This window comes from Mytilus trossulus, chromosome 14 (genome assembly GCF_036588685.1).
Source record: "Mytilus trossulus isolate FHL-02 chromosome 14, PNRI_Mtr1.1.1.hap1, whole genome shotgun sequence".
Classification (NCBI taxonomy): Eukaryota; Metazoa; Mollusca; class Bivalvia; order Mytilida; family Mytilidae; genus Mytilus; species Mytilus trossulus.
In genome coordinates this window covers 71,290,922-71,318,911 of record NC_086386.1, presented here as the reverse complement: position 1 = coordinate 71,318,911, position 27,990 = coordinate 71,290,922, and the positions used below count along the sequence as shown (strand labels likewise).

General features: G+C 31.9%; 1 protein-coding gene across 1 annotated transcript; it reads right to left on the bottom strand.

Annotated features, from left to right (window-relative positions):
* Nucleotides 1-65: 65 nt before the first annotated feature.
* LOC134695643 (uncharacterized) lies at nt 66-18,944 on the bottom strand. Its single transcript, XM_063556958.1, has 11 exons — nt 18,805-18,944; nt 15,748-15,915; nt 14,502-14,687; nt 12,851-12,958; nt 9,038-9,220; nt 6,452-6,631; nt 5,337-5,530; nt 2,957-3,182; nt 2,424-2,528; nt 1,551-1,643; nt 66-466 (listed from the first exon to the last, which is right to left on the bottom strand). Exons 1-11 carry the CDS (start codon nt 18,814-18,816, stop codon nt 185-187), a joined length of 1,737 nt encoding a protein of 578 aa, XP_063413028.1. The 5' UTR covers nt 18,817-18,944; the 3' UTR covers nt 66-184.
* Nucleotides 18,945-27,990: the final 9,046 nt, after the last annotated feature.

The following is a 27,990-nucleotide window of genomic DNA, read 5'->3' as shown; positions in this document are numbered from 1 at the left end:
TGACGCCTCCGTCGCTGGAAACAGCATAATTTGTCTTGCTTTTTTACACCATCAGGTGAGACAAAAACTTTACAGAAGTTTTATTATCCTTTGAAATTATAATACAAAAATACATATATAATCACAGCAATTGTATCTACTACTGAATTCATATGAAAAATTCAGCCATTATATTATTGTTTATTTATTCTGGAACTGCATAACCCGGTGCAGCCAAAGCTCCGTCTTTAAAATATAAAACTGCTGGCCAGACAGTAAGCCTGAATTTTGTTCCTTTCTTTCCTGAGAAGCGGAACATTTCCTTATTAAATTTTTCACCACGTTTTCCCCAGACAATTTCCATTGGTGGTTGCTGAATACACATATACCAAATTAGGTTTACGCAGTTATCAACATATTCTTTCAGTTCTTTGCCTATAGAAATGTCTGTCAGTACCTTACCCTGCAACTCTTGTGTTAGAATAATCTAAAACAAACGAGATACAAACATTAAAATAGGTATTAGATTCCTATATATAAAAAATATTAAATACTCAAGTATACACAACAAACAACAACAAAAAAATGCTAATTTTTGTTTTTGTTGCCTAGTTTAGCAATTAAATTTTCCAGAGGGTGAAGCTAAATGGATTCTTTATAAACTTTAACTGAACAGAAACACAAATGCCTTTGTTCATATACTGACAGTTAATATACATTGTAGATATAATTAAATAACTTAAAAGATAACACATCTAAATATCAATAAAATAAATTTACTTAGATATTTGTATTCATGTCTCTACAATCTGTCGATACCTGTATCTTACTTGGCATTGCAAAAGGTCATGTTTCTCTGACTGTTTATGACGTCTTTACACGTCCTTTCTTTATTTTTGTTTATTTTTCTTGCTTTAATTTGTATCCATCAAACAGGTAAAGCCTTTTCAAATGATGTTAACAGTTATTCATATGCTGTACTGATAAACCACTGTTTGGCACCCACTTACAAGTTTAGTCCCTAAACATATTTATGTGCCTGTCCCAAGTCCCTGTAATTCAGTGGTTGGCGTTTCATATCGGGCATTTAATTCATTATTTTGTTAATAAATCAGGCTGTTAGTTTTCTTGTTTGAATAGTTTAACATTTGTCAAGACAGGGCCTTTTATAGCTGACTTAATGCTGTAAACACTTTGTCATTTGGTCTCTTGTGGAAAATTGTCTCATTGGCAATCATACCACATTTTCATACCACATTTTCTTATTCTTATCTATAAGATGACAGTCTCTAAAGAAAATAAAAAGAATTCTGAATTCACCACTTTTAAAGTACATTGTAAAATTCAAAGGCATTTACATGATCTCACATTTAATCTGATTTTTTTTATACAAGAGTCTCAATATCTGAACTTTCTTTAGACTGTACAGGCCTATAGCCAGGAATTTCCAAGGGGGGGGGGGTATTTGTTTTTTTAAGACTCATGAACTGGAACAGAACGTTGACTTTTACAGTACTTATTTGTTTTCATATGGGGGGGGGGGGGGGGGGGGTTATGCTGTATTTAATTACCTGTTTAAGGATAGGTATGGTTGCTGGGGCAACAGCTTTTCTGTAATCTTTGGCCATTTTTTCTGTTTTTGGTATAGTTTCATCATCACCTTTCTGTAATGTATAAAATCAGTGTTTGCACATTATATTACGTGCAATTTTCATTCAGATGCTGTATGAAAAGCTTTAATTTCTTTTGTGAGTTTCATGTCAATCCAAAAATTATAAAAAGATGAGTTCTAATGTAACCCCTGCGTTGTACATATTTTATCTATCTAAGACACAAGGGCAATAACTCAATAAACTTTAAAGATATTGATCGCTACTTATTTTCAAACTCGTCCAAAATATTGCTAAAGTAAGCATGATACATGTTTGAGTTTCATAAAAATCTGGCACAAACTGTACACATGAGAGTGCAAACAAAGACCAGACTGACAGACGGAAAGACAGCCAGACGGACTGAAAGATGTCCAGTTATTATATGTCTCGTTCAACGCATTGGCTTGGCAGAGGACAATAATGTACAAGAAATAAATGGCATGATATCAAGAGAATAAACTGCTAAATAGACAGAACTGTTCTTTTAGGGTCAGGTTGTAGTCATTGTACAGCTGAAATTACAAAAATACATAGGCAGATCCAGGGGGGGGCCCCCCTTTTGTGGGAAAAATTTGGTTGATTATATAGGGAATCACTGAAGCATGACCAGAGCGGCCCCCCCCCTTATGAAAATTTCTGGATCCGCCACTGAATAATATACTTTGACCTATAATGGTTAACTCTTTACACATTGTGACATGGATAGAGAGTTGTCTCATTGGCACTCATACCGTATTTTCTGATTTCTAATCAAATGCAATGTTTTAAAAAAAACTCTCTATAATTACTTACCGTCTCTTTCTTAGTATTCATTGGATCAAATATGGGTGGAGTCATTCCCATCATAAGTTTAGTCACCTGATTATCAGCTGTCTTCTTACAGAAGTCATAAATCACCTGCAAAATAAAAATATTTATTACAATGCTTGCAATGAATTACCTTGATTTCCAAGTAAAATAAAAATTGATAATTTCACATGTGAAATAAACTTAGTCATTTAACTCCTCGACGTCATGTCATACAACAATATCGGTGATGTCAAGACATTTTTGAAGACTTTGCATTTTCTACTTTAATTCCACTAAAAATGTCATTGTGAATGTATAAAAATGAATAACTAATCAAAGATATCAAATATCGAAAAATATTCAACTCCTAAATGCTACAAGCATTCATGAATTAATATGCTGTACGGTCACTCATTGAATATTTTTCACTATTTCAATAATGAATTTTTACAGAGTTATCTCCCTGTTAGTTTTATATACCACTTTAAATCAATAGCAGTGTACAATATTCAAAGCTATTAATAGCACCTACATACCTTTACAACAGTTTGTAAGATTTCAATCGTTTTTTCATCCATTTCTTCCTTCTCGTCTTCCTTCTTACTTTCAGGTCTTTTAGGTTTCAATACTTCATAAGCATTTGACCAGGTGTCCTCAAACACCTCAGAGAATCTCTGACCAAGGCGTCTTGGTTTATTTTGGTCTCCGATCTCTGTAAATATTTCTCCATCGGCTATTTGCTGGCTTGTAATTCCACTCAACCTTGAAGATACAAAGTCACCCCTTTTAATATAATGGCTACAATATGTTTATATACCTGATAAAAAGTTATGTAAATAGATATTTAAAGAAGATGTGGTATGAGTACTAGTGCCAATGAGATGGAAGCAAGTTAACTTGTACCACCGGAAACTCATACCATGTTAAATCATACCAAAAAAGTTAACTCATACCAACGTAAAGTCCTACCACTGGGATTAAGTCGTACCATTAAAAATATATTAAAAAATATGTATGTTTTGTCGTGTTTTTTCTTTCTAAACTTAATAGAAAAAAGTTGAATTACATGAGTTTTATACTGGATTTTAATGAAAACTTGGACAAAAATACGTTTTTTTTTTAATTAAGACACTAATATAATTTCTTCATTACCTTAATACCCTGCTAATTAATATATGATATTCCTTTGATTGTGTGATCAAATTAATACATTCCTTTGATTGTGTGATTATTGGTTGATTATTAAGAGGTATAGAGAAAAATATCAGTATATATTCATAATTTAAACACCAATCAAATGCATTTAAATAAGTTGGTACGAGTTAGCAGTGGTACAAGTTTACATTGGTATGAGTTATTTTTTTGTGGTACGAGTTAACGTTGGTATGAGTTTACGATGGTACGAGTTAACTATAATTCAATGAGACAACTCTTAACCCAAGTCATAATTTGTTAAAGTAAACAAATATAGGTCAGGGCTCACGCTACCATGCGACTTGGGCAAAGAAGTCGCTTTCCCGACCGTCACTTCGCTTTCCTTGACCCCCAAAAGAGAAAACAAGTCGCCCTGTTCTGAACGATACTCGCTTTCAGTCGCTTCCATCATCAGACATTTTCAATTTTTACCAAGTTGATGAAACATAAATTTTTATTGATAATTAAAGAAATTTAGACATAAACGATTCATTATCTTAAGAAAAGAGGTTAAAGCATTGTCTTTGCAGTGTGTAGCAGGTTATTTGATAAAAATACAACTTTTTATCACTTTGTGCATTTTTGCAAGTTCCGGTGCTTGTTACTCAAAAACATACATCAACCTAAATTCTGGCGGTAAAATATGTTTGTTACTTCATTTAAACAAGATAAAAGTTGCCTTCAGTAAATGTTTAATCCATTTATTGCATTAATGTTCCTTTCCAAAAAACTTGTCAAAAATCGTTTATTTTTGTAAATTTTTCTTGCAATTAATTTCGTCCGCCATTGACCTATTTCTAAACTACGGATCTAAACCGGACAAGCTATGACCGAAATCGTACTTTTACAATAATTACTAGATAAGCACGGATGGAACTGCTGACAGAAGAATATTGACCCCAAAGGGGAAAATTACATATTCCACACGCATTAAGAGACTTTTGGTAACATCTAATTGATTGGTGTATATAATTTCCTATACTTTTTATGGATTGTTTCAAACTATTTATTAAAGTTGCTTAACTCTGAGACTATTATACTAAATAAATATCAATATATTATGGCCCAGCTTAATAACTTTACATTTTTTTTATGAGAAACACTGAATTTCATACATAAGATTGTTTTGAATTAAATTGAAATTGATTTATTATAATTTCTTTACATTTTTTAAAATTAAAAAAAAATTGTTTAGTGATAGATATTAAAAATATTTAGTTTGAAGTTTCTCACAAGAACCTTAGTAAAACTTAAACAACTTTTAATTTGAAATGTTAATTTAATTGTATACTCAGATATGAATTGAACAATATAAAAGGAATTGAACAATAAAAAAAGAACATTATTTACATATGACCCTTTGCACACATGTATACTATAGTTAAATCCAAACATTGCAGCTCACTGCAAGAACGGGCACTTCTCTTTCAAATCTCACCACTTCTCCCTTTCAGTTTCAAAAAGAGAAGTCACTTCTCCCTATAATTCTGAAGTAGTGTGAGCCCTGTAGGTTAAAGTATGGCCTTCAACACGGAGCCTTGGCTAACACCTAACAGCAGCTAGCTATAAAGGGCCAAAAAATGACTACTACGGTAAAACAATTTAAACAGGAAAACCAACAGTCTAATCTATATTAAATAATGCGAAACGAGAAACATTTATGAATCACATCACCAAACGAAGAAAACATTATTGTGAAGCATGTCAAATACATTTCACTACCTGCTGCTTAATTCAGAAATCTGGTTTCTTTGATGTTCTATTGTTCCTCTAAGTTGTTTATATTCTTCCAAAGGAACCATTTTAAATTCTGCTGCCTGTCTGAAGGAACGACTGCTGGGCATTCTGTATCTCTCAGCGATCTTTTTTAGGGAACAATTAGGATCTCTTTCATCTAACTCAACATCTTTTGGAATCTACAATAAACCATATTCATAAAATTACATATAGTTGCTAGAATTCAGTTTATAACATTAAATCTAAATGCATGGTTAGGCTCAGGTCATCAAAAAAACCTGTATATTCAGTTAAGTTGAAAACAACTAAACTAAGTTTTGGATCATGATTAAGACAATCATGAAAAATGAGCCCAAAATCACAACGCCTTCTGACATGTTTAACCCAGCCACATTTTGTATATTTGAGTCTGTCTAAAGTCATAAGCCTGTAAGTCAGTGATAGTTGTTTGTTGCTGTGTTACATATTTGTTTTTTGTTCATTATTTTGTACATAAATAAGGCACTTAGTTTTATTCATTTGAATTATTTTACATTTGCCATTTAGGGGTCTTTTATGGCTGACTATGCAATATGAGTTTTGCTCATTGTTGAAGGCAGTAGGATGACCCATCATTGTTAATTTCTGTGCATTTGATCTCTTATGAAGAGTTGTGTCATTGGCAATCAAACCACATCTTCTTCGTCTTTTTTAAACTTAAATTTTAAAGGATCTAAATTTGATCACAAATGGGTTGAAGTTTGTTAATAAAATTTTATTACACAGAATAGGTACCCTTCCAAGATGTATCCATTTTTTTTTAAATGGAGACATAGTTCTATAAAGCAGAAATGCCTTCTATTACATAACCCCTGATCCACCATTGTCCATTAACCTTCAGTACCTATTATCTTTTCTCGTAACATTCACTACAGTAAACGCCACAGATAAGTAAATAATTCAATTCTTCCAAAAGTAAACAGACAGTTATCAATCAGAATAAAAAAGGGCAAACATATCCAACTTTGACATGAGAAACTTTTAAGGGGTATCATGAATTAAATAATGAGGGATGTACATCAACAGGACAGCATACCAACAACACAAATTTAAATGTTTACCTGTTTCGGGGGCATTTTTTGTTCCATGGTCCTCAGTTTAACATATTCTCCTGCTGCAGCCACTGCATGCTCAGTTTTCCTTGCCTGCTCTAGTATTGTAGTAATGACTGCATGTATAGGTCTGTTTTGGGGCAATTTTTTAAACAGGTCTATGGTTCCATTCGGTACTTCTCCTTTTTTCTTAAAATAAAAAGCATTTTAATATTTGAATTAGATTTGTACTGCAGCTGGACCACTCCCTTTCATTTTCAAAATGCTAGTACAATAAAAAAAATTGAGATAGTCACTAACAGACATGCACAGATTTAAGATTTTTAGCACTGATTCAGTTTATGTTGGTCTTTGATGAAGTTAAAAAGGATTCTCACCAGGGGTTGTCTAAGGTAATTTCTTCAATATTCTTTATCTAATATGGAAATTGGGTTTTGATGGCACGTCTGATAGTTTTAAATGCTCAAAACAATTTGGAGCTTGGTTTTTGTTGAAAACTGTATGTAAGCCTCTCAAAGACCTTCAACCCACATCTTCATCCATTCATTGACATTTTGCCATATGCATACATCAATTGGGCATGCTTTGATTCTATACCTGCCCTTGAATTTTTACTAGATAATATTTTTGTTCACTTTGGACTCAAGTTTGGAGATTCTGTATATCGTCAGGTTATCGGAATTCCAATGGGGACTAACTGTGCATCACTTGTTGCGGACCTGTTTTTGTATTGCTATGAGTTACAATTTATGACTAAAATCAGCAAAGACCCATCGAAACAACATCTGATTAACAAATTTAATAAAATATTTTAGATATTTGGATGATATATTGGCTCTCAATAATGACGACTTCAGTATGTATACTAAAGAAATTTATCCTGTTGAACTTACTTTAAATAGAGCTAATACTAACAATGACCACTGCCCTTTCCTCGATCTTGATATCTATATCACTAACGGAAAGCTTAATACTAAAATTTATGATAAAAGAGATGATTTTTAATTTCCTATCGTTAATTATCCATTTTAAGATGGTGACGTTCCTTTGTCACCATCTTACGGTGTTTATATATTTCAACTTGTACGATTGGTTTCTGTATGTAACAATGTATAAGATTTTAACGAGATAAATTTATATATTACTGAAAATTTAATGCACCAGGGTTTTCGATATATCACAAACTAGTCAAAACATTTACTAAATTTTATCATCGGTATAAGGACATCATTCGTAAATATAGCTCAACATGCTCAACATGCAGACTTCTTATACGTTCAGGTATTTCACATCCAATTTTTTATGGAAATATTCTTTATAAAGCACAAAAATGTCAGTATTCACCTCAGAAACTAACAAAACCTTTAAATAGACTTATTAAGAAGGGATATAGTTACAATACTGTTGTCAGGTCATTAAAGATTGCATATTTTGGCGTTAATATTGATTCACTTATAGGGTCTTTACATCGGAATTAAACACATTTATTCAAAACCAGTTGTTGGCATGACACGGGTTATGTTCTTCTCATATATGATATGATGGCATCATACTAAATCCCTAACGGGAAGGATTGTGCCTGATATTCATATGATGAAATCATAATCTTTCAATCATTTTAATTGGAGTCTAGAGCTGGCATGTCAGTAACTGCTAGTAGTCTGTTGTTATTTATGTATTATTGTCATTTTGTTTATTTTCTTTGGTTACATCTTCTGACATCAGACTCGGACTTCTCTTGAACTGAATTTTAATGTGCGTATTGTTATGCGTTTACTTTTCTACATTGGCTAGAGGTATAAGGGGAAGGTTGAGATCTCATAAACATGTTTAACACTGCCTCATTTTTGCGCCTGTCCCAAGTCAAGAGCCTCTGGCCTTTGTTAGTCTTGTATAATTTTAATTTTAGTTTCTTGTGTACAATTTGGAAATTAGTATGGCGTTCTTTATCCCTAAACTAGTATATATTTGTTTAGGGGTCAGCTGAAGGACGCCTCTGGGTGGGGTAATTTCTCGCTACATTGAAGACCTGTTGGTGACCTTCTGCTGTTGTTTTTTTTTTATGGTAGGGTTGTTGTCTCTTCGACATACTCCCCATTTCCATTCTCAATTTTACTTAATTTATGTATCTTAGTCATTTTACCAAGTTTCTTTTGTTACCTTTTCTGATATCAGACTCAGACTTCTTTTCAACTGAGTTTTACTTTGCGTATTGCTTTGTGTTTCTTTATACTACATTGGCTAGAGGTATAAAGGGAGTGTTGAGATCTTTACCCTGCTGCATTTTTGGACTGTCCCAAGTCAGGAGCCTCTAAACTTTGTTAGCCTTGTATGTTTTTTTAATTTAAGTTCATTACTGTGTTATAGAGATTAGTGTGAAGTAAATTTTCAAACAATTTATTAAGGGGCCAGGTGAAGACCACCTCCTAATGTGGGATTTTCTCTTTGCATTGAAGAGCCATTGGTGGTCTTAGGCTGTTGTCTGCTCTATGGTCTGGTTGTTGCCTCTTTGAGATATTCCCCATTCACATTCTCAATTTAACTTAAACATTGTTAAATATACATGTCTCCCTACATGTCAAAATTGTAGTTTACCTGTTTGATCCATTCCCTTTCTAAATTCTTATAATATTTGCATTCGACTTGTGCCTTGGACAAAATCTTAGAGTCAAAATAATCGTGATTCATCCAAATCAAACTGGAGATGACAGAATTCCTGAAATCTTCCATTTCATCTTCATACCCATGGCTATACATGTCATCAAAATGATCAGTCTCCTAAATATATAAATATATCTGTTAATTAAATCTTCCATTTCTTCTTCATACCTGAACAACCCAAACATGTCCAGCTTGATCAGTCTCTTAAATATATAAATATAACTGTTAATCAAATCTTTCACTGCATCTTCATACCCAAACCTGTAAATGTCTTCAGCATGATCAATATCCTAAATAAACAAATATAACTGTTAATTATAATGAATCAAAACTTAGAACCTCACAAAATTAATTGGTTGTAAATTTTCGTATAAAAATTATAAATTAACTATATCTTAGCATGATTTTTGTACTCAATTTTAATACTGTCTAAGTAATATTAGATTATCAATTTTGTAATCTTTTATTATTAATTAGCTATATCAGTAATATGCTCTTTTTGAATATATATTTGAACTTTGATACTTTTTCTTGTAAAAGTTAATATTAATTTAGATTTCAGATTTCCTTAGACACAGTAGATAATGTCACATGTGGCAAATTTAAATTTCACAAGTTTAGTCTTTAAGTTTAATCAAAAGTATAAAGTGCTAAAAACTACATGTCAGTTTTTGTTTTTACTTCATATTAGTATTTATCATTTTCATAAAGATATCATTATTGTATTTTAGTTACTGTTAAATTACTAATGTTATATATATAACATTAAGTGAGACCATTATACAGGGAACAGGTTTGTGGATCAAAGTTCTTAAGTCATAAATTATGCTCAGATTTTGAACTGTAAATTTTCATATTGTTAATTCATAAATTATTCCTTTTCATTGCTAAAAATTTAAACGGATTATAATCACAATAATTAAAACTATCATTTTGAATTTTTTATGAGTTAAACATGATTTTTCTCAATATTGCAAAAGATAAAATTGCATTTTAGTCTACATTGACAAAAATGCGATAATAAATGCACACAATAATCTCAGAATTTACAGTATACCATAGTAAAAGCAAAATCTTGATCATTAAACATGTTAAAGTAGGTTAAGAAATGACTGACACACAATAAGGCCTAAAAAAATATCTGTGTTCCCTGTAACATCATTTTGAATAAAGGGCTGCGCTTTAGCGCATGATACGCACGTTGCTCTTTTAACTTGTCTTTTATGCTTTAAATGAATTTATATGATCAACTAGAAATAGTGTGAGCCCTGTAAAAGACCCCCCCCTCCTTTTTTAAGCATAAAAATTCATAACCGTAATGTAAATCTGAAATTTATAAAAATTGAAAGGGAGCTTACATCAATAGATATTAACAATTCACCAAAGTTTCATGGACATTGGTGAAAGCCTTTTTGAGTTATTGTCCGAAGTGTTAAAAATCCCCCTTTTTTTTATGAATAAAGCCCCATAAATCCAAAACTTAAAATCTGAAATTTATAAAAATTGAAAGAGAGCTTACATCAATAGATATAAACAATTCACCAAAGTTTCATGGACATTGGTGAAAGTCTTTTTGAGTTATTGTCCAAAGTGTTGAAAATCCCCCCTTTTCTATGAATGAAGCCCCATAAATCCAAAACTTAAAATCTGAAATTGTAAAAAAACGAAAGGGACCTTGCGTCAATAGATATAAACAATTCACTTAAGTTTCATGGAAATTGGTGAAAGTGTTTTTGAGTTATTTTTCGAAGTGTGGACGACGGACAACGGTATACCATAATACTTCCCGTCTTAAAGACGGGCGTATAAAAATAGGGTTGGTAGGTCGGAATTCTATTTATTTTTTTTTACATTTTTTTCTTTGACATATATCTGGAAAATTATCATGGTTTTTCCAAGTCCAGGTCCATAATTAGTTTCAAATACCGTATGTTGGCCATTTGCAATGTTTTTGAAGCACCTGCTGTGCAAATTTCTTTGATTTTAACCTATTTGGAATACCTTTTTGACATTAATAAAATGTTTAACTGAGTTTCTGTGACAGTAGAAGCAAGTTAGATAAATTATTATGTCGATTAAACCGACCATGTGTTGAAAAACAGGATCCGTTAATATTATTTTATTTTTTTTGAAGATCCAATAAAAAAATTAGGGTCAGGGCTAAAAAAGCAGGGTCGTTCAGGTTTCAGAAAACTCCAATTTTTTTCTCTGCCTAACATTATATTTTTTGGAACATATCTGTCTGTTTCTGATTTTATCCAACTATAGCAGTTTTCAAAATAATAGACAAAAAGTTTTTAGACATCTTGCCCATATTGGTTGGCAAATGAGTAATGTGCCAGAGTTTTGTTAAAAAAACAGATACCCAAATGATGATTGTGACAAGTTTTGTTCCAATTGGCCTTGCATAAATGTAGTTGAAGTTGCAGAAGAGAAGATTGTTTTAAATGTTAAAGATTGATTATAGAGGACAAATAAGACAAGAATCCAATTGATGAGAATAGCTCTTGTGAACCTTTAGGCCAGGTGAGCTGGAAACATTAATCTTTTATAAGAAATTATCAGCATTGATCAGAGGTAAATTAAAATAAGAAAAAAATCTAATATTTTTTTTTAAATTGATCAAAAAGATTAAATTGCATAAGGTATGATACTACTTTGAAAGATGTGTCACCAAGGTTCCTCCAGAGCACTGTTAGAAAAGGGGGAGCTAACTCGTTTGTGCTGGAACCAAGGAACAGGGGGTCAGTCTATCGCTAGACTTAATGTTCTGATAGGCATAGCTAAAACGCAAGGAAGGTTTTCATAATTTAATTAATGTAACAATTTAAACGAATGATGATAACAAATCAATTAGTAAACAATTCCAAATAATAATAATAATCTACTTAAAGTACAAAGTATCAAATCTAAATATCAAATCAAAAGTAAAGTTATTTCTCCTTAAAATGTAAGATATAAACTAAATGCCAAAATTACTAAATCATAAAATGTACTTAATCTCAATTTCAAAATATAAAAGTCTCAAAATAAAAGTTTCTCAAAAGTATTTTCTAATTTTAAAATTTATGAGTCAGAGATAAATTTAGTCTCACACTACACAGTCAACTGGTAGACTGGTAGACAGTCTTATAGGGCCAGTATAATGACATGAGTAGTGTGAGGTTACGCTTCCCAAACACTGACTGTTATCTTAAAAATTCCCAAAAATAAAAGGTGAGTCAAAAAATACATTTTTGTCTAAACACTACAAAGTCAACTGGGAGACTGATCGACAGTCCTACAGAACCAGTATAACAGACTTTAGCAGTGCAAGGTTAGGTTTCCGAAAGGTGACTGATTTTCCTAAATTTCACAACGCTATTTATATTAAATCCAAATATAAATCAATATGACTCGACATGTAAATATTACTCTCATTAACAAAAAATAGACATTAATCAACAAAGCCTAATCCTATAATGTTTTGATTACAGCTTTGATAAAAAACGTAAACTTTCCAAGTGACATATGCTAATTACAATTAGTCTTTCAAAATTAAGTGCTTTGAGCAAACTGTGACATTTCGAGTACTAATGCCACAGCATAGGTAAAATTAATTAAACAGATTAATTAAAACTTTTACAAAATACAAACATTAAATTTTCTTTCATAAAATAAAACATATTTTTATCCAAAATAACACTAACACAAATTTAAGCCAAATAACACACCATGACAGATGAATAATAAATAAAACAAACAAACCATTGGTGCATCTGTATTTGATGGCTCACCAGCAGTGCCAGGTGTTGGTTCTTTTACACTGGGGCTTGGATTAGCTTGTGTCTGTCCTTTTTTATCAGTCTGAGTTGGCTGAAATAGATAAATAGATATATATTCCAATGATTTTTTAGTTATTTCATATGATGCATTATGCCAGTTTTTTTTTTTTATTTGTTGGTTTATGGATCCGACAACCTTATTTTTATGATTTGCAGAATAATTTTTTTTTTACATTTCATGCATTCTTATTCAAGCCAACCCTATACATTATACCTGAAAAATAGATAAAATATTCACTTTCATGACATGAAATGCATTAAACACATACAGAATTGATAACACTTTGTGTTGTGAAAGCTAGCTAGCTGGACCATGGAGTCATTATTAGGTAAGGTATATACTACCCTCCTTTCAAAGTAGTCTAGTCCTACAGACAGATAGCTTGGTTATCTGTCAGATTAATCTACTCTTAAAGAGGTATATTACCTCACCTAATAATGTTTTCACGGTTCAGCTAGCAAGCAAGCTAACCACAGATACATGTATTACATTTACCTACACACTCAATGCAATCAGATGTTAGGGCATAGTCAATACTGTTTTGATCCCATTGTGCCTTTTTATGAGAGTTTGCATAAACATGTAATAAAAGCTATTTTTCATCCAGTAAATTCAATTATATATATGTAATCATGCAAATCGGGGTAAAGAATCATATCAAGAAGTCTAGAGAATGATGATTGTCAGGATGTTCATGTTTCTACATGGGTGAACATTATAGTTTATAGATTCAATACAAATTTGACAAAGTGGACATGGTGGCTTTGATCATGTTGATACACAATACTAAACATAGGAATCTAATGTTCAGTGGTTGTCGTTTGTTGATGTGGTTTATAAAAGAGGGAGGAAAGATACCAGAGTGACATTCAAACTCATAAATCAAAAAATAAACTGACAACGCCATGGCTAAAAATAAAAAAGATAAACAGACAAACAATATTACACATGACACAACATAGCAAACTAAAGAATAAGCAACTCGAACCCCACCAAAAACTAGGGGTGATCTCAAGTGCTCCAGAAGGGTAGGCAGATCCTGATCCACGTGTGGCACCCGTCATGTTGCTTATGTGATAACAAATCCGGTAAATAGTCTAATTCCGTAGTCACATTCATGAAAGGGAAGGGGATTCTAGTTAAGACCTAAGGAACATATCCCATATCATTTGTGAAACGGTTACTTTCCTGGATAACCAGAAACAACGAATTCCATGGTGTAGTGGTTAGTGCATTGGACTACTACCACATAGGTCCCTGGTTCTATTCCCGTTTGAGATGAAAATTTCAGGGACTCAACTTTCTGCTCTCCCTTGACATCATAAGTGTATCTCCTTTTTCATTTTTTATATAGATTAGACTGTTGGTTGTTCCGTTTGAATGGTTTTACATTTTTGGGGCCCTTTATAGCCTGCTGTTCGGTGTGGGCCAAGGCTCTGTGTTGAAGACCATACTTTGACTTATAATGGTTTAACTTTTACAAATTGTGACTTGGAGGGAGAGTTGTCTTATTGGCACTCATACCATGTCTATACATGTATATATATATGTCATCAAAATAATAGTAACTTACAGCTGGTTGATTTTTACGTGTTTCCAGCTCCATAGCAGACTGGGTCAAGGTCAGGTAATCCCAAGCTGCTCTATCGTTTTTTCCATTGTTAAAGTGTACTTTCAAGGCTTTAGTCAAAGTGTTGGATTTCACTTGATCAGTGAAGTCTTTCAAAGTGAAATTGCCTGGCATATCAGACACAGGTACCTAAAAATTTATATCAACACACGAATTATTATATTGCAATAAATTGTCATGAAATATCAAGTTTTTCAAATTATTGTTCTTGTTTAATTTATCTAGACGTCTGTTTAAGATGCTCTTTTTGTGTTGTTGGGTAACTGGTTGCTGTGTTATTTTCATTATGTTAACACCAAACACAAAAATCAATTATAATGATAAATACTGTGTATTCATTATTATTCATTGGATCTAAATATTTGTTACTTTCCTGGATAACCAGGAACAACAATTTCCATGGTTTAGTGGTTTAGTGCATTGGACAACTAACACAAAGGTTCTTGGTTATATTCCCGTTTCGGGGTGAAAAATTATGGTCTTGAGAAAACAATGGTAGTCCATCAGAATGGGGGATAAATGGCTGATCTGTGTTAAGAAAGAGCCATATCGCTTGCACGTTAAAGACATCCTTGTATATTTCAAGAAAGAGCAGGCTAATGACGCTAGAAGGCAGTACTGGCACCAGCAAAGTGGAAAAGGATTAATATGAGTAGCCAAACTTGTTTCCCAATCCACTATAAATCAATATATGTTTAAACTTAACCATGTTAACTAAATTAAACTTCATAAAATATCCTTGAAAATGCAAGTTTTCCACAACCCACGAAAATTAATGAATCCACAATAGCCTCGGTAGGTCTACCCAGTAAGCTTAGCTGTTTTCATTATTGAGTACTGGGCAAGAATAACAATATTAGCTGATGTTTTCAAAAACGAAGCACTAACTAGAATTACATAAAGTGTTTGTTTAAAAATGTTTAACAAGTACAGAACAATTTTGATTTATATGTAAGATTAATACCCATGAACATGATGAAGACAAGAAGGAATTTACACAGTTTTTAAAAACATAGTGATTAATATGACCTCCATCTCATGAAATAAGACAACATGCAGACATGTATCTTTTAAATTATATAAAATGCTATCATAAGGAAAAATCAAAACATACTACATGTACTATGTGTACATGTATTAAAGTATCAAAATAAATTATATGGTTCACACATTATATATAAATTTTCACCTTCTCTTTAAGCATGTCTTTCAGTTCTTTTTCTTTTCCCATTAATTGTTTATACATATCTTCTGCTTTAGTCTGTTCATCTTTTGAAGAAAAATGTTTTACATCCAATATGAATTTTGACAAATTCAGTCGCTGATAATCAAACAATGGATTGGGTTTAGCAGGGATCTAAAATGTAAACAATATCAAGTTGTCCAATTCAATCGTAAATTTCATCAAACTTCTATCCACTCTGTGAGCAATGGTGTGCTACTTACCTGTATCATGTGTATAGCCATGTTGAAGTTTTGAATTGTTGGAGGTGTTTGTAACTCAGTTCTACCTGTATATAAAACTCGAACAAGATAATATTGATTTTTAAAATGGCAACTGTGCTTGTGGGTGTACATGGTGTATAAATATGCAGCAATATCATGAATAAATATCCATGAATATATGGTCAGAATGATGACATTTATAATCAGAGGTTTTGTGTATTAAATAGAATTTCATGCTGTCTGCATGTTAATAAACACCATTGAACACCCTTGCAACAACACTTTTAAAGGTAGGTAATTGGCTTTTTGCATGGCTAAATTTATATCCTTAATTATCATGCTTTAATATTTCGACGATTTGTGACAAGAATGCCAAATTTTCTGCCTTGGCCTCAATGCTAATCAACTTATAATACTTGTTTGCAATTCCAAATATTTTGAACTGAGGATCACTGATGAGTCTTATGTACATAAAACACATCACAGGGTGATTGGCATATCAAATTATAAGCCTGGTACCTTTTATTACTAATTTCATCCATGTATAATCCCAGTCTGCTCGGATGACAGGACCAACTTAATTTGATCATGTCCTGAACAATCCTGAAATAGTTAAGACTAGCTTGTCTTTAGCTTCATGTAAATTCAAATAACAATCAATATCATTTCACTTTTAATAGTTGAACATGCCTAGTTTATGCATAGCACATGCATATGGATTCAATTGGGTTGAATTTATACTGGAAAAATGGGGGAATGGGGGAACATTTTCAATGTTAAGTTTTAAACTTATTGACATATATTCTTAATTACATGTAATATAAACATGATGAAGAAGCATTAAATATATATAACACATTTTTTTGGTTTTAATGTGGGAAGGGTGGAAAGACACCACCGAAGGACATGTTAACTCCGCGAGACTTCATGAGATTTATGGATTTTGGCAGTGTCTGACTGAAAAACTATTGAAACTGCTCAATAAATAAACCACATAACTCTATAGTTGTAAATAAATACAAGTTTTATCATTGATATATATATTTTGTCAAATAAAATTACTAAAAGAAGTTTGATTTATTTGATGTGAAGTGTTTTATAATAGTTTGGGAATTTGTAAATCATCGCGGCAATGGCCACCATTTTTTTTTTACAGGTGTTTGCATTCTGCACAGTTCTGTGATTAATTGCTTGCAATTTTAACAAATTTGAAGTGACAGAATACAAGTTTGATACACTAGCATCACTATCATGACTATAAAACTAGTTTGAATAACATTTTTTCAATATTATCAGAAATTTTATGATAATGGTGAGTCTGTTTTAAAAACATGTCTGTTTCCCTATTGTATCTTTATCATGTTTATTCATGATGGCACAACAATAAAATTGACTATAATCAGGTAGTGTCAAGTCTCTTCAATATATATGTTCCTTCTCCAAAATGTACTCTAAGAGAAAGAAGGAGAGAATTGAATTTTCCATTCAGGACCATTGCCTGCAGTCAAAACGTAGTATTGATTCATTAAATTAATTTAAAAAGCCAGTTTTATTGTATTTTAAATAACGACAATGTCTTTTTGATACACAGTATAATCTATCTAAAATCAATCAACAATGATCAATCAATATAGTAATGACTAGAATGATAAACTTAAGGGCATACGATACAGTTTTGATTCTGTATTTACAAGTTCATGAAAATTTGCATATAGGCTATTTTTAACCTGATTAATTTAAATATGTAATAAAAAATATACCTTCATGTGCTACTTTTGGAGTAAAATGAGGTCGAAATTTTGTCTACTTACTCAAAATTCCGATTTGAGGCCGTAATTTCTTTTTGGAAAGAAAGACATAACTTTTTTGTTATAAAAGATAAACACATTTTTGTTGTTGTTAAGTAATCGGTAATTTCTGTATTTTATAAATACCCTAAAAAAATATCCAATTTTTTATTCAGAAATAACTCATATTTATCAAATGTTCATGAATTGAGGAAAACCCGTCATTTTTTACTGCATGTTTATCAAAATTAAAAAAAATCCTCTATTTACAGTTTTATAAAATTTGGGTCACATAATCTCCATGCAAAATGAAACAAAATGCCGTTTTGAAAAATAGGGGTCCATGAACTCGTTTTCAAATTAAATCAGTTTGAATGATAAAAATCAGTCGAAAAATGCATCTTTTCCCGATATGTCACAGTTTGACGTCGCGAAAATAACAAATTACGTTAACAACGTCACTGCCTTCCCTGTAACTGTATCGTATGCCCTTAAAGGGAGTAACCATTTAACATTAGGGGGAAGGGGTTGATTTTTTAAGTCAGAATTTTTTTTTCAAGTTTGTTTTTTGGACACTATTAACAGATTTATCAAATTGTTTGTTATAAAAAAAATAACACTTATGTTATGGATGTGGCATGAATGTATGGGAAACTTTGAAATCTTAATCTGAGACTACTATAACACTACTCCAAATAATTATAACGTCTGGGACGGCTATTTTATTTTTTTTCTGGGACGCCTTCCTATGTGTTATAGTAGTCTCAGTCTTAATTCAGTATTTTTTGTCATTTGCTTGTCAGACCACAATAATTGTTGTCAACACATTGAGAATGAGAATTTTATAGGAAAACAAAAAAACATAGTTGTTCCATAAAAAGTATGAAAGGGTGTAAAAGTCATAAAAGTTGTTTCTCAAAATATTTCTACTTTCGTTTTTCAATTTACCTTCCTGGATGAAAACACTATTTCTTGTATTTTTTGTTTATAAAACCTTATCAATTTGTACATACCGTCTGAGACATTATTCAGTACTTCGTTGGCCACTCAAATATGTTTATTCTAGTAACTAAGATATCGATAAAGTACAAATTCAGCGATTCTGAGATATGACTGGCTTCATTCGACAAAATTAATGTCGAGTTATCTTTTCTTGTTTGTTATTTACTTCTTATTATCTCCCTTTGAGTACTATTTTCCTGAAAAAAGGGGGAGTATAGATAACAAGCATATTTTTTTAGAATCTATTTTTTAATATTAGATATTAATTTTTAATATTAATAAATCGAATATTTAATATTAAAAAATGATTTCTTAATATTAAAAATAAAACCTATTTATTAATATTAAAAAATGACGATTTTTTAATATTAAAAAATATTTATTATTATTAAAAATTCGATTTATTAATATTAAAAAATAATATTTAATATTAATAAATGATTTATTAATATTAATAAATAGGGAATAAATTCCACAACGGCTTGCCATATATATATATTTTTTTATCTTTATTCTGTCTTTTGACAAAAAAAAACAGTTATTTTTCTTTTCTTTTTTATCGGTCAGGACATTGGTGAGGACAAGGTAAACATGTATATGTCGTGTACAAGTTGCGATTTTGTACAGGTTATAACATGTACAAAAATATTGTACATGTTTTAATTTGTATAATGCAAAAATACAAGTTATAACATGTACAAATGTACCTCATACATGTTATAACCTGTACAAAATATTGCTTAAAAATGGTTTTAACTTGTACAAAATCGAAAAATAAGGATATGTTTCTATAATCGCAGCAGATGATATTGACCTCAATTACATTTTCATAACTTTTGTAGTATTCCTTCATGTTAGTGTGTTTTGTCCTGTTTTGATACAGATAATTTCCTGGGGTCGGTATTACGAAGCATTCCTAAGACCTGTCATAAGATATTTCTTAAGAACTACGAAATTCGAAATGAGAATCAATCTAACTTTAAACATTATTTATATGGTCCAAGAAAATTGAACATTACTTGTGTCTGATCCTTTTTCGCTTTGAGCAAATAAAATATGTTTAAACTAAACATGTCTTATGATCCTCTTATGACTATCTATGGACATATCTTTATTTGATGAATTATAATTGTGACGGTCCACTTTGAAGGCAATAGTTAAATACTTTCTTTCTAGTTGACACTAAAAGACATAAGAGGATAGCCAGGATAGATGTGTCTACAAATAAAATTGGGAATAGAAATGAGGTACTAAAAGACAACAACCCGCCCATGAAGCAGACAACATCCAAAGGCCACAAATACATGATTTCAAAGTAGAGGATATATATTTAAAACATCAAAATGACATTCGCCTTATGCAATTATCTTATAGTTTATAAACAAAAATTGAGTTATTATAAATTTACATAAGTCATGCTGAAGGCCAAAAATGTTGAAGAGTAGATCCAAAGATATTGATTACGAAGCGTGGTCCAATGAAAACTATTTCAGCTCTCTGTTGCTTTTACAGAGTAAGCATTATAAGACATTGTTTTAGTCTTTGCATGCTATAAAAACGAGAGGGAGGAGTATTTCCCAAAATTATTAGGAATCGTTCTCAAAATTTTTGGAAGAATTTAGTTACTAGTATCTAATGTAATTGTCATTGAGGAATGCGAGCTTTCAGTAAATAGTTTCACAATTATTTAAGCCATGATGGAGTGCATAAAACATACAATTACATGAAAACACATTTTGCAAACATAAGTCATGAAACATATATTTCTGAAACTTTGTGATAATTGTCCTCTACAGAAAAAGACATGTTCTGGCCTATTTATTGTTGTTCTTTATGCATTGGTGAATTTAAATGTATATTTTACTTCATTAAGATTTATTTTAAATTTTGTACAAGTTAAAACCATTTTTAAGCAATACTTTGTACAGGTTATAACATGTATGAGGTACTTTTGTACATGTTATAACTTGTATTTTTGCATTATACAAGTTATAACATGTACGATATTTTTGTACATGTTATAAACTGTACAAAATCGCAACTTGTACACGACATATATATAGGTTAGACCATTTTTTTTAACCTTAATTAAAATATTTGTTTTACAATTTTCTCAGTCTTATACAACATATTGTAATATTATATGGCTAAACTTGATTATACCCCTTTCAATAACAAAAAAGTAATTGGCATTTTTATATCGGTTAGGACATTTATCATGACCAAGATCAAGATGGTTAGTCAGGTCAAGTTTTCTAACATTTGAAAAAATTAACAAACATTTTTGTTCATAAACTCTTTATGCTACATGTATAATCTTGGTAAGGAATTTTAAGTCAATTCTTTCAACCACAAAAAAGTTGTATTAACATTTTGTACATCTGTCAGGAATTAGTCAGGGCAGAGTCGACGTTGGTCAGGTCAAGTTTTCTAACTCTTATTTTTTTGTTTGGGGGGGGGGGGGGCAGAGGAAAATAGTTGGTTGCTTATATATATATAGGGAATAACTGAAGCGTGACTGGAGCGGGCCCCCTCTCAGGTCAGTCAGTGGGCCCCTCTAATGTCAGTCAGTGGGCCCCCACTTATGAAAAATTCTGGATCCGCTTGAGTCATATTCTTCCATGTCATGATGACATCAAATTTGAAATCGATTCTGTAAACTGAACAAAAAGTTATTAGCATTTTACTTCGATCAGGATAGACGTAGTTGGTCAAGTAAAGTTTTCGGACTCTTTAAAATATTTTTTGAAGCACCTCAAGTTCTGAAATGTAAATCTTAAAAAAATCAAGTTCTTGTACTTAGCTATAATCTATGATAGCTAACACGCAACCACCGTCAGCCCATGATTGATGATGACTTACCATGTTAGTAAATTAGCGCTAAAGAAGAATAACAATAGAAAGGAATACCGCTATTATACTGTTGTTCTTTATCTAGCTGAACCTCAATTACTCGAAAGATTTTTGTACCAATCTTTACGTCAACTCAAAAATAATTCATTATAGTTCAGTGGATAATCCGATTCGGCCAGTACACAATTTTCGAAACGTTAAAAAGTTTCGGTCCTTAAGACTTTCTGAATTATATATAAGTACATGAATGAAATTAAAAACTGTGTTGTTTCTTCCATGTTATCGCTCTTCCCATAATTTACAGAAAATATCCATTTGTTTGTAAACAAATATTTCGCACCGGAACCTTAACTTTTGTGGAGTAAAATTTTATAAATGTGTTGGGTTCTCGTCAAAGTTAAGGAATCGCTTGCTAAGATATTTCTAAAAAAAAAATTCACCAGTTCACTACACCATGTACAATATGTGAACCTAAACCGAAGTACAAATAATCAATTTAGAATAAACCTAGCAACTGTAATTTATAGATTGGAACACAATTAAACCCAAAACATTTACATATTAATCGCAATTATAAATGCAAAAAGCTATCGAACAGCCAGTCTAGAATGGTAGAATTGTTATTTATGTGTGTGACGGGTTTCCTTACTTTAAATCTTTATATTATGCAGTTGGCTGCTATTTTTAGCAAATAAATTTTGTAACACTGTGCATAATTCGTGCTCTAAAAACTGTATATACTGTTTTTTTCTACGAGAGAAATTTCCAATAAAAACATATGGCAACCCATGTACTGTGCAGTCCGACAGTAAAGCTATTGCTTAAGTGTGCAATCCATTAAGAAAATTCCGCGCATCTCACTGAATCATTGGAGCAATTTTCCCTGTTGCAAGGTTTACTGATTAAGCGCAGCCATTTATAGAATTAAGTTGGAATATAACCGCAACACATCCAAATTGATCAATATGAGTATACCTCCACTCATACCGTTATCCTCAGTCCGCAATTTTATTTCATAAAAAAAATATATACATGTGTTATATTGCAAAGCGTCTGCGCCTAATTAATATGCTAGTACCCTTATTTGCACTGACCAATTACTGTTTACCTTTGTCGCCTAGCTGTCATCCCAATTATCAATTTTATTAACTACCATCACAAGCAATCATCATTTAGCGTTGTAATAAAACATATGAAAAAGTGGAGATAACTATTTATGGAGTGTTAAAAATCTTTGGTTGTTTTAGCTAAATTACCAATAAGTTAAAAAAATGATTCGGTTGACAGTTTTTGGTTGTCCAATCTTTATATTACGCTTCCACACAATCTTATCACACACTTCATGTTTCCTAATAGTAAACAAATCTGGTTGCGAATTTTATTGCTGCAACTCTAATAATATAAAAAAAAGATGAGTTGGTATGATTGCTAATGAGACAACTCTTAACAAGAGACAAAACTAACACAGACATCAATAACTATACGGCCTTCGATAAAAAGAAAAGCCCATTTTCTCTAACGAGTAAGTTAAATATGATAAATATACGTACTGAAGGTGTGATGAGATCATTAAAGCACTAATTTGCTCTTTGACAATCATTTATGAACTTATCGTCAATAAAGTTTAACTCCTTTTATAGCAGATTTTTCATTTACTGTTTTGAATCACAGTTTAATGCCAAAAAAACGCATCAGAGAGTTACCCTTCTAAATTCCATTCAAATGAATAATTCGACAAGACTTGATGATAATTGTGTTCGTGAAATAATCAAGAGTTCTCTAACTATACTGCTGACATTTACCACAATAACTTAATTCAAATAAATATAATAGCAACTGCAATAATTATCCTTTCATAGATTTATATATTTCAGTATTATACAAGAAGCATGAAACAAAAATTGTTGATTTTTCTTTTCCTATTGTTAATATTGTACTTGTAATATATGAACGGTGTTGTTCCTTTAGTACCGTCATGCGATGATTATTTCGCAACTCTTTCTTATTGCTCATTTCTGTAGTAACGTTTTAATCTGGAAAATCATAGGTCTGTTCTATATTCCTTCGGAAATTCAACCACATATGAAGAACTGGATCTTCCATTATTGTATTGAATACCTTAACTACATAAGTGTCATTACAAACAACGGTATATTGCTGGGTCTTCCAAGTGCTTCACGAAACCTCTTTCTAAATTATTAACATCTATTTTAATCAACATTTAAAGACGGGCTTCAAAGTTATTGTGTAACTACCTATTGGCCTATAGAGGTAGGGTGACCAGATGTGGATACTAAAAAGTTCCAAAGATATTTTAGCGTACATACAGTCTTAGACTCTCATCTTGCAATAAAAAGTAAAATCACAAAAATACTGAACTCAGAGGAAAATCAATACGGAAAGTCCATAATCACATGTCAAAATCAAATAACAAAACGCATCAAAGACGAATAGAAAAGAACTGTCATATTCCTGACTTGGTACAGGTATTTTCAAATGTAGAAAATGGTGGATTAAACCTGGTTCTATAGCGCTAACCCTCTCTCTTTAATAACAGTCTCATCAAATTCCGTTATATTTACATGATGCGTTAAATAAACAGTCACAATTAATAAAATAGTCAAAATATGGGTACATCAGTCATCATCTCATAACAATTTTAAAAGGGTCAATTTAACAGAACACAAAAACATATATCTACGAACACATGGATTGACTTGAGTGTCTGACGTCATAAAATTTGTATACGTCACATAAATTTGTCGTTAAATGTGCATACAAACAGTTTTAAAATTTACATAGGCAATGCAAGCATACAGAGTTAAAAAATCAAACGTATGTAAGAAAAAATTACAGAAATAGACAGAGATTTAAACTAGTCCAAAAGTTATAGGTAGAATTTATGAGAATCCAAAAATAGTTATTTCCACTATGCGATTGAATGATTTTGACGTTTGTGGTTCAACGTATATAGCAATTCATAATAGAAATATATCATAATGACATATAATAGACCAAAACAATACTGACGGGATCTTTTAAAGTACAGAGTCACGTAATAAGAACAAAAGAAATACAAAGAGTCGCATATACAATACAAACCACCAAAAAATGAAAGCCAATACACACACATTGACGAGATGTATAAGTACCGAGCCACGTCAAACGGATATCACATAAAACCATTCAACAGTAAAAGTAATATTAATAATAGAACAAAGACAAATGAAAGAACAGTAAAACATGTTGTTAAGATGATAAACAACATCAGTACGCAGAATCTATACATCAAGACCATCGTGTATTATTTGAGAAGTTGATACGGAATATTTATCAACAAGGTCTTGGTACCTTCCAATGAACTTTTTTTAGAAAAAGGACGAGACGTTCTTTGACATACCCCTGGTTCATCAACTTTCTACTCAGACACTGATGACGGTTTACAAAGTCTGATATATATATATATCCCATATGCAGGTGATGTTGGTATGTTGCTACTAAGGTGGGGGAAATTTATAATTTCAAAATTAAAATCGTCTCGTTTGTCATAGTTTCTGGTACTGAGATGACTGTGTAAGTCAAATTCGAGATATAAGTCTAAAAATGAGGCGGAAGGAGCGGTGTCTGTTGTTTCTTTAATCTCTAGTACTGGGGGATATATCAATGGAACCCAATCAGAAAAGTTCGGATTGTTTATGGAAAGAACATCATCAATATATCTGAAAGTGAAATTAAAAAATCTGGCTTCTTTGATCCTCTTGTTTTTGACAAGTGTCTGGAGGAACTCCGATTCATATGAAAATAAGAAGAGGTCGGCAAGAAGAGGCGCACAGTTTGTTCCCATAGGAATGCCGACAATTTGTTGGAAAAGTCTACCTCCAAACTCAACAAATATGTTGTCGATAAGAAACTCCAGCATACTGACCACTTGTTCTTCTGTGTAGCATATTTTACCTTTTTGTTTGTCACTATTAACGAAATATGCCTTATGAAATTCCAAAGTAATAAATTTATAGCGTATGCTACCATTTTTATGTTGAAAGGCATTGTGGATAATTTCTTTTAGGCGATTTTTTAATTTTACATGGGGAATGGTGGTATACAGGGTTGAAAAATCAAAAGTTTTGATGGAACTAATTTCAGAAAAAGACCGATTTAAAATTGTCTAGAAGTTCTTAGAATTTTTAAGAATCCACATATGGTTAATACCACTACGCGAGTAAACAGTTTCACAGTATTTCTGAAGACCCTCTTTCACTGCGGACAGAATCTTAGTCAATCTAATGGACAATTCTTTAGTGGAATATGAAGATGAGCCAGCAATACACCGTTGTTTGTACGGAATTTTATAATTTAATTTTGGATGTAACGCGTCTTCTGATTGGCTGAGGTTATTTTGTTGTCAGCAAATAGACATAATTTAGTCATTTGACCGTGACGTCATCAACGATTTCATGGTTTTCTACGGTTTAAAATGGAATTTAGAATTAAATTATAAGAAATGACTGTAATATTTTTTTTTCTGTCTATTCGAAATAACATGAAAAATGTTGTGCACACTGTTAAATAACCAGGTACGCGCGTTATTCAGTGTGCACCAAATTTTTTATGTTATTTCTTCATAGACAGAAAAAATAATACCATCATTCCTTAAATAGTATTAAACATTTGACTTTTATACACTTTACACAAGTATTCCACATTCAAAACTAAAAGACAAATTGCAAGAGTTTGTGTTGCTTTGTTTCATAAAAAAGAATGGCTAACGCAGATACAAGCTATTATCTTGTCTTAGGGAGGGATAGATCCTACTTTGTAAAGGATCACTCGGATTCAAATAAAAAATTCTCTGTAAAATTACATGATCAAGATGTTTGATTTCTTGATTGACAACATATTCGTTACGTTCGAAGACCGTGTTTTTACAACAGACTGTCGGCATTCCAATAGGAACCATATAGATGATATTCTTTCACTGAATAATTCAAAATGTGGTGACTATGTTGAACGCATCTATCCCATCGAACTAGAGATAAAGGATACTACAGATACAGTTAAGTCGGCCTCATATCTTGACTTACATCTAGAAATTGACAACAAAACTTTACGACAAAAGAGATGATTTCAACTTTCCAATTGTGAACTTTCCATTTCGAAGTAGCAACATTCCAGCAGCACCTACATACGGGGTATGTATTTCACAATGGATACGATATTCCCGTGCTTGCATTTCCTATCATGATCCTATCTTGATAGAGGGTTGCTGCTCATAAGGAAGGTAGTACACAAAGAATTCCAAATGTTGAAGTTGAATTCATACCTTCGTAAATTTTACGGACGCCATCACGAGTTGGTTAAGCGTTATGGAATAATTAGTTATCAAAGGTACCAGGATTATAATTAAGTACGCCAGACGCGCGTTTCGTCTACATAAGACTCATCAGTGACGCTCACATCAAAATATTTATAAAACCAAACAAATGCAATGTTGAAGAATATTAAGGATCCAAAATTCCAAAAACGTTGTGCCAAATACGGCTAAGGTAATCTATGCCTGGGATAAGAAAATCCTTAGTTTTTCGAAAAATTTAAACTTTTGTAAACAGGAAATTTATAAAAATGACCACATTATTGAAGTGTTGACTACTGGGCTGGTGATAACCTCGGGGACGAAACGTCCACCAGCAGTGGCATCGACTCAGTGGTGTAAACAGTTATCAAAGGTTTCACAAGTGATATCGAATATGTTTCTTACGTCGTAACCATGCAATGCATTCCCCTTTCTTGAATGTGACCTACCGACTATTTATCGGATTTGTTATAAAATAAGCAACACGACGGTAGTCACATGTGGAGCAGGATCTGCTTACCCTTCCCGAGCACTTGAGATCAAACTTTATAACCCGTACGAAATTATAAGGCGTATTACGCCTGGAAATAAGGCGTAAACCAGGCGTAAGTGGTAGTAACGTGTCTAGATACAAGCGTAAGGGAGCAGGAAACGTAAATTTGTAGTCCTTACGGGCGTAGAAAAAGCAGTACACCTGGCGTAAATTGAAATAAGCAAGGCGTAAGTTTTCTTACAGGCGTAAATTGAAATAAGCAAGGCGTAAATTTTCTTACGGGCGTAAATACAAATACCCATAATGCTTTGTTTAGAGGATCATGGGATTTTTTTTCAAAATTTGGCTCTTTGGTTTAAGTTTGCAAGAGTTGGACACATGGCAGCTTCATATATTCAGGGATAATTTGCTTGTTATGTGCTTTTTGGAAGAATCTGAAATTGGAAATACTGAATCAAATAAATAAATGAAAATTGTGAAATAAAAGGAAAGAAGTAATAC

Excerpts from the sequence above, each read along its gene's own strand:
- LOC134695643 (XM_063556958.1), bottom strand. Across the intron at positions 5,531-6,451 it reads AAAAAATGCCCCCGAAACAG|ATTCCAAAAGATGTTGAGTT; the intron begins GTAAACATTTAA and ends GGTTTATTGTAG. Across the intron at positions 2,529-2,956 it reads TCTTACAAACTGTTGTAAAG|GTGATTTATGACTTCTGTAA; the intron begins GTATGTAGGTGC and ends TTTATTTTGCAG.